Raw genomic sequence first — 8,153 nt, forward strand, 5'->3', positions numbered from 1 at the left:
TTCTCCTAGGTAATTCACCTCTTCCATTGAAGGATTCTCAGGATCATAAGCTTCTTCCTCAGATGAAGCTTCCTTAGTACTGCCAGGTGCATTTTGCATTCCAGACAGACTTTGAGAAATCAAATTGACTTGTTGAGTCAATATTTTGTTCTGAGCCAGTATGGCATTCAGAGTGTCAATCTCAAGAACTCCTTTCTTCTGACTAGTCCCATTGTTCACAGGATTCCTTTCAGAAGTGTACATGAATTGGTTATTTGCAACCATTTCAATTAGTTCCTGAGCCTCTGTAGGCGTCTTCTTCAGATGAAGAGATCCTCCAGCAGAGCTATCCAAAGACATCTTGGATAGTTCAGAGAGACCATCATAGAAAATACCTATGATGCTCCATTCAGAAAGCATGTCTGAGGGACATCTTCTGATTAATTGTTTGTATCTTTCCCAAGCTTCATAGAGGGATTCTCCATCCTTCTGTCTGAAGGTTTGGACTTCCACTCTAAGCTTACTCAATTTTTGAGGTGGAAAGAACTTTGCCAAGAAGGCGTTGACTAGCTTTTCCCATGAGTCTAGACTTTCTTTAAGTTGTGAGTCCAACCAAGTCCTAGCTCTGTCTCTTACAGCAAAAGGGAATAGCATCAGTCTGTAGACCTCATGGTCAACCCCATTAGTCTTGACTGTGTCACAGATTTGCAAGAATTCAGCTAAGAACTGATAAGGATCTTCCAATGGAAGTCCATGGAACTTGCAATTCTGTTGCATTAGAGAAACTAATTGAGGCTTAAGCTCAAAGTTGTTTGCTCCAATGGCAGGGATAGAGATGCTTCTCCCATAGAAGTCGGGAGTAGGTGTAGTAAAGTCACCCAGCACCTTCCTTGCATTGTTGGCATTGTTGTTGTTTTCGGCTGCCATGTCTTCTTCTTCTTTGAAGATTTCTGTTAGGTCCTTTACAGAGAGTTGTGCCTTGGCTTCTCTTAGTTTTTGCTTCAAGGTCCTTTCAGGTTCAGGGTCAGCTTCAACAAGAATGCCTTTGTCTTTGTTCCTGCTCATATGAAAGAGAAGAGAACAAGAAAATGTGGAATCCTCTATGTCACAGTATAGAGATTCCTTGAGGTGTCAGAGGAAAAGAAAAATAGAAAGAAGAAGGAGAAGAAGAATTCGAACTTTACTTAGATAAGGTTCGAATTGTGCATTGAGAAGGAGTGGTACTCCATAAATAGAAGGATGTGGAAAGGAGGGAAGTAATTTTTCGAAAATTAATTTAAAATATTTTGAAAACATTTTGAAAAACACTTAATTGATTTTCGAAAATAAGAGTGGAAAAGAAATCAAGTGATTTTTGAAAAAGATTTTGAAATTAGAAATTAAAAAGATTTGATTGAAAACTCATTTTAAAAAAGATGTGATTGAAAAATTATGGTTTTAAAAAGATATGATTGAAAAGATATGATTTGAAAACAATTTTAAAAGATATGATTTGAAAATGATTTTAAAAAGATTTAATTTTAAAAATTAATGACTTGCCTAACAAGAAAAGATATGATTCAAACATAAAACCTTCCTCAACAGAAAAGGCAAAAAATGTTCAATCAAATCATTAATTGTTAGTAAGTATCTTTGAAAAAGGAAAGAAATTGATTTTGAAAATATTTGATTGAAAAGATATGGTTTGAAAAAGATTTGATTTTGAAAAACTTTGAAAACTTGAAAAAAATTGATTTTGAGAACAAAATCTTCCCCCTTTGCCATCCTGGCGTTAAACGCCCAGAATGGTATCCATTCTGGCGTTTAACGCCCAAAATGCACCCTTTTTGGGCGTTAAACGCCCAACCAGGTACCCTGGCTGGCGTTTAAACGCCAGTCTGCCTTCTTCACTGGGCATTTTTGACTGCTCAGCTTCTTCTGTGTAATTCCTCTGCAGTATGTTCTGAATCTTCAATTCTTTATATTATTGACTTGAAAAGACACAAATTAAAAATTTTTTGGATTTTTAATAATCAAAATGCAACAAGAATCAAATAACAATGCATGCAAGACACCAAACTTAGCAGTTTGTATACTACTGACACTATATGAGACACATAAACACTCAAGCCAAAAGAATTCAAAGATCAGAGTAAGAAATCATCAAGAAGTACTTGAAGATCCTTAAGATATATGAATGAATGCATGCTATTGACACCAAACTTAAGATGAGACACTAAACTTAAGCAAGAAATATTTTTGGTTTTTATGATTTTGTAATTTTTTTTGTGATTTTTTTCGAAAACTAAGTAAAAAGGAAAATAAAGGTATCAAAATTCTTAATGAGAATTCCAGGAATCATGCAATGTTAGTCTAAAGCTTTAGTCTAAAGGAATTAGACATGGCCGGCCAAGCTTCAGCAGGACACTGCATTCAAGAGCAAAATTGATGAGAATCAATCAGCCTTGGTGATGATAAGAACATTACCTTGAAACACTAGAATTCATTCTTAAGAACTCTGAAGAAAAATACCTAATCTAAGCAACATGATGAACCGTCAGTTGTCCATACACAAGAACAATCCCCGGCAACGGCGCCAAAAACTTGGTGCGCGAAATTGTGATCACTACAACTTCGCACAACTAACCAGCAAGTGCACTGGGTCGTCCAAGTAATAAACCTTACGCGAGTAAGGGTCGATCCCACGGAGATTGGTGGTATGAAGCAAGCTATGGTCATCTTGTAAATCTTAGTCAGGCAGACTCAAATGGATATGATGATGAACGAAAATAATATAAAGATAAAGATAGTGATACTTATGTATATCATTGGTGTAAGAGCTTCAGACAAGCGTATGAAGATGCCTTCCCTTCTGTCTCTCTGCTTTCCTACTGCCTTCATCCAATCCTTCTTACTCCTTTCCATGGCAAGCTCGTGTAGGGTTTCACTGTTGTCAGCAGCTACCTCCCATCCGCGCAGTGAAAGCTAATGCACGCACTGTGTCACAGTACTGCCAATCACCGGTTTGGTTCCCTCCCCTACCGGAATAGAATCACTCTTTTGCGTCTGTCACTAACGCCCAGTAGGTTACAGGTTTGAAGCACGTCACAGTCATTCAATCATTGAATCCTACTCAGAATACCACAGACAAGGTTAGACCTTCCGGATTCTCTTGAATGCTGCCATCAGTTCTTGCCTATACCACGAAAACTCTGATCTCATGGAATGGTTGGCTCGTTTGTCAGGCGAGCACTCGGTTGTCAGGCGATCAACCATGCATCGTGCAATCAGGAATCCAAGAGATATTCACTAAGCCTCAGATGCTTGTAGAACAAGAATGGTTGTCAGTCACCTTGTTCATGAGTGAGAATGGTGATGGGCGTCAATCATCACCTTCATCATGTTGAAGAACAAGTGATATCTTGGATAAAGAACAAGCGGAATTGAATGGAAGAACAATAGTAATTGCATTAATACTCGAGGTACAGCAGAGCTCCACACCTTAATCTATGGTGTGTAGAAACTCCACCGTTGAAAATACATAAGAACAAGGTCTAGGCATGGCCGAATGGCCAGCCTCCCAAAGTGATCAAAAGATCTAAAGAAAAAGGTCCCAAAGATCCAAAGATGAAAATACAATAGTAGAAGGTCCTATATATAGAAAACTAGTAGCCTAGGGTGTACAGAGATGAGTAAATGACATAAAAATCCACTTCCGGGCCCACTTGGTGTGTGCTTGGGCTGAGCAATGAAGTAATTTTCGTGTAGAGACTCTTCTTGGCGTTTAACTCCCATTTTGGTGCCAGTTTGGGCGTTTAACTCCCATTTAGGTGCCAGTTCCGGCGTTTAACGCTGGGATTTCTTGAGGTGACTTTGAACGCCGGTTTGGGCCATCAAATCTTGGGCAAAGTATGGACTATCATATATTGCTGGAAAGCCCAGGATGTCTACTTTCCAACGCCGTTGAGAGCGCGCCAATTGGGCTTCTGTAGCTCCAGAAAATCCACTTCGAGTGCAGGGAGGTCAGAATCCAACAGCATCTGCAGTCCTTTTCAGTCTCTGAATCAGATTTTTGCTCAGGTCCCTCAATTTCAGCCAGAAAATACCTGAAATCACAGAAAAACACACAAACTCATAGTAAAGTCCAGAAAAGTGAATTTTAACTAAAAACTAATAAAAATATACTAAGAACTCAACTAAAACTACTAAAAACATATTAAAAACAATGCCAAAAAGCGTATAAATTATCCGCTCATCAGATAACTCGACGGACCATGCTAGCATTCTTCCTGCTACGTCGGGTTTTTGTAATACTTGTTTGACCGCTTGGTCGGTTCGGACCGTTATAGGGTGGGCTTGGAAGTATTGTCGTAACCGTCGGGATGCCGAGAGGAGTGCGAAAGCCAGCTTTTCTAAGCGTGAATAGCGGGCTTCTGTGTCCTGTAGGACCCTGCTTATGAAGTATATGGGTTTTTGTTCCTTTTTCTCGTTTTCCCGGACGAGTGCTGCTGCGATTGCTTCTTCTGTTATGGAGAGGTACAGGTATAGTGTTTCCCCTGTTTGGGGTTTTGCGAGGATTGGAGGTTCCGCCAAAACCCTTTTGAAGTGTTGGAAAGCTTCTTCGCATTCTATCTCCCATTTGAAGGGGGTTCCTTTTTTCATAAGTTTGAAAAAAGGGATTGCCTTTTGGGCCGATGCCCCGAGGAACCGGGATAGCGCGGTTAGTCGGCCGGTGAGTTTTTGGATTTCTTTGAGGTTTTTGGGACTTGTCATCTCAAGGACGGCACGGCATTTTTCTGGGTTTGCCTCAACTCCGCGTTGCGTGATCATGAAGCCGAGGAATTTTCCTGCTTCCATTCCGAAGGCACATTTTGTTGGGTTGAGTCGCATTTGGTGTTTTCGCAGGGTGTTCATTATTTCCTTGAGGTCGTCGGTTAGTTGCTCACCGGATTCCGTCTTGGCGAGCATATCATCAATGTAGACTTCTATTTTGTTTCCGGATAGGTTGCGAAATATCTTGTTAACAAGTCGCTGGTAGGTGGCTCCGGCGTTTTTTAAGCCGAAGGGCATTACTCTATAGCAGTAGGTTCCGTCCGGGGTGATGAATGATGTTTTTTCTTCGTCTGGTCGGTGCATCGGGATCTGGTTGTAGCCGGAATATGCGTCCATGAAGCTGAGGTATCGGTGGCCGGATGCCGCATCCACTAGCCCGTCGATGTTCGGTAGGGGGAAGGCGTCCTTTGGGCATGCTTTGTTGAGATCCGTGTAGTCGACGCACATTCGCCATTTTCCGTTAGATTTTCTTACCAGTACGACGTTGGCTAGCCAGGTCGTATAAGGGAGTTCTCGGATGAAGTTGGCTTCGAGTAGGGCTTTCACCTGTTTTCGGACCTCGGCGGCTCGGTCTGGTGACATTTTCCGTCTTCTTTGTGCCACTGGTTTGGCTAGGGGGTCTACTGCAAGATGGTGAGACATAAGGTCGGGGCTTATTCCCGGCATATCGGCTGGTGTAAATGTGAACAGGTCTCTGTTTTGTTTCAAAAGTTGGGAGAGTTCTTCTTTGAGGTCGTACGGGAGGTTTCTGTTGATGAAAGTGTATTCTTCTTTGGTTGGCCCTATCTGTAGCTTTTCCATGTCTCCTTCTGGCTCCGGTCTAGGTTGGCCGTCTAGTCGTGCGTCTAGGTCGGCAAGGAATATTCCGGCTGCGTCCCGGGATTTTTTCCTTAGGGCTAAGCTATTGTTGTCGCATTCGGCTGCGACTTCCCGGTCTCCGTGAATGGTTCCGATGGTGCCGTCATCGGCCCTGAACTTCATGAGGAGGTATTTGGTGAAGATGACTGCAGAGAAGTCGTTGATCGTTTTTCTCCCGAGAATGACGTTATAGGCTGTGGAGTCTTTCAGGACTACGAATTCGGATAAGATCGTCTTTCTCTGATTGCTTGTTCCTATGGTGATGGGAAGGGTAACCGAGCCGTCTGGTTTGAGGAAGTTGTCTTCGAGGCCCGTGACGCCGTGGCGGTGTGTCTGGAGGTTGTCGTTGCGGAGCCCGAGTTTGTCGAAAGCTCCTCAGAAGAGGATGTTAGAGTCGGCGCCAGTGTCCACCAGTATTCTTCTTACTAGCCCTGTTCCGATTCGGGCTGATATGACGAAGGGGGCATCTTCGGTCGAGGTGCCGTGTTGGCAGTCTTCCGGTAAAAAAGTTATCGTGCTGTCGGCTATGGTGACTGGGTCGTAGTGCCTGACGGCCATTATTTTGAGGTCTTTTTTCATTGTTAACTTTGATTTATTCGATACGTCCTTGCCCGTGATGATGTTCACTATGATGGTCGAATCCTCTTCGGGGTTTTCCCTGGGGGGCGGCTTTTGTGTTCTCGGGTTGCGTCCTTCTCTTTCTGGTGACTTGTCTCTGTCGGCGCGCCTTGGTTCTCTGATGAATTTGACGAACTCTGGGAGTTTGCCGTCTCGTATGGCCTGCTCGAGAGCATCTTTAAGGTCGAAACAATCTTGTGTTTTGTGGCCGTATCCTCGGTGGTAATCGCAGTAGAGGGCTTTGTTTCCTCCTGTCCTTTCCTTGAGTGGTCGGGCTTTGGGGATGACACCTCGATCTGCTATATGGTGGTATATCTCAGTAATTGGTGCTGTTAGGGGGGTGTAATTGGAGAATTTTCCTATTCTTGGTGGTCGGTGGGTTGTTTTAAGGTGGTCTCGTTGGTTCTCTTTGGGTGGCGGGTTATGACGGGGAGTCGGGTTGCCGTGTTGGGTAGCGACGTGCTGCCGTTTGTTGGCAGCGACGACCTGGCTGACTTCCTCGTCGTTGATGTAATCTTTGGCGACGTTCTGGATTTTGTGCATGGTCCATACTGGTTTAGTGGTGAGATGTTTGCGAAAAGTCTTCATTCATGAGCCCGTTAGTTAGGCAGAGGCTGGCAATGGAGTCCGTGAGTCCGTCGACCGTCAGGCATTCGTCGTTGAAGCGGTCGAGGTATTTTCTTGTGGATTCTTCTTGTTTCTGTGTGACCCCTAACAAGCTGATGGGGTGTTTGGCCTTGGTGATTCGGGTTGTGAATTGGGCCATGAATTTTCTTGTGATGTCGTGGAAGCTGGTTATGGATCCGTTCGGGAGGGCGTTGAACCATTTGATCGCTGGTCCGGCAAGGGTTACTGGGAAGGCTCTGCATCGGACCGCGTCGGATGCTCCTTCCAAGTTCATTCTGTCCTCGAAAGCCGTTAGGTGCTCTTGAGGGTCTTTAGTTCCGTCGTACTTCATGTCGGTGGGTTTGTCGAAGCCTCTAGGGAGTTTCGCTCTTAAGATTCTCTCTGTGAAGGGCGTGGCTCCCATTATGATGTGGTCGTTTCTTGTGCGCTTGGTGTGCCGTCGTCTCGGGTCTTCGTCCGAATCGTGCTGACGGTTCAGATCGTGGGATGCGCTGCGGTGGTGTTTTTTGCTGTGTCGCCGTTCTGGCGATTTCTCGTGTCGGTGGTTGCGCGAGGTGCTACGATCATCTCTTCTATCATGTTGTCGGGTTGGCGACCTTCCGCGTTAGGATCGTGGCCTAGACGTTGCCTAGCTTCCGTGTTCGTTGGCGTATTTTCCTTTGTCGGTCAGTTTACCTTCAAGTTCCTGGACTCGGAGGCAGAGATCCTGAATGATCTGTGTCGCTTTGTCCCTTGCTTTCTCGGGGTGTTGTGGATCTGCGATTATGTGCTCGTTTGTGCGGTGGATGGTGCTGGCCATCCGGGCTTGGTTCATAACCTCCTGTTGCTCTGGGGTCGGATGACGTGGTCTGGAGTTGTCTTGGCTTGATGGATTTTCGTCCAAGATACCCTCCATCTGTTTCGACTGTCACAGGTCCCCACAGATGGCGCCAATGTAAAGAATGCTTCTGATACGATCTAGGAGGAGGATCGGGAACCCGCAGGTCTAATCGAATGTTGGATTTTCCAGATGGAGCGGAGGGGAGGTACCTGCAAAGACACTCCGACGCTCAAGTCAGAATAGATCTGAGAGGTGTAAGGTATGAGGAATGAATGAATACTTGGAGGGACTTGGGTCCTCTATTTATATGTGATGGTGGTTATCTTATCTTTATCTTATCTGGCTAAGATAAGAGGGACGTTTGAATTCGAAAGTTAGTTAGGAGCTCTAGAGGGCCGGTTCAGGGCCTTCTAGGGAGATGAAACGGGTTGACCCGAGG

The 8,153-nt window shown here is 44.5% G+C and overlaps 1 protein-coding gene and 1 non-coding gene across 2 annotated transcripts; one reads left to right on the forward strand and one right to left on the reverse strand.

The window, feature by feature from the left end:
- The first annotated feature begins 393 nt into the window (after positions 1–393).
- LOC130953143 (small nucleolar RNA R71) lies at positions 394–501 on the forward strand. Its single transcript, XR_009075315.1, has one exon. It is a non-coding gene; the product is annotated as a small nucleolar RNA R71 (small nucleolar RNA).
- Positions 502–6,024: 5,523 nt separating this feature from the next.
- On the reverse strand, positions 6,025–6,810 carry LOC130949647 (uncharacterized). The gene has a single exon (XM_057878309.1). It carries the CDS (start codon positions 6,808–6,810, stop codon positions 6,025–6,027), a length of 786 nt encoding a protein of 261 aa, XP_057734292.1.
- Positions 6,811–8,153: the final 1,343 nt, after the last annotated feature.

Source organism: Arachis stenosperma, chromosome 9, assembly GCF_014773155.1.
Source record: "Arachis stenosperma cultivar V10309 chromosome 9, arast.V10309.gnm1.PFL2, whole genome shotgun sequence".
In the NCBI taxonomy this organism is placed as follows: Eukaryota; Viridiplantae; Streptophyta; class Magnoliopsida; order Fabales; family Fabaceae; genus Arachis; species Arachis stenosperma.

Bases quoted from the DNA above. Each gene is read 5' to 3' on its own strand.
- LOC130949647 (XM_057878309.1), bottom strand. From the start codon at position 6,810: ATGCACAAAATCCAGAACGTCGCCAAAGATTACATCAACGACGAGGAA.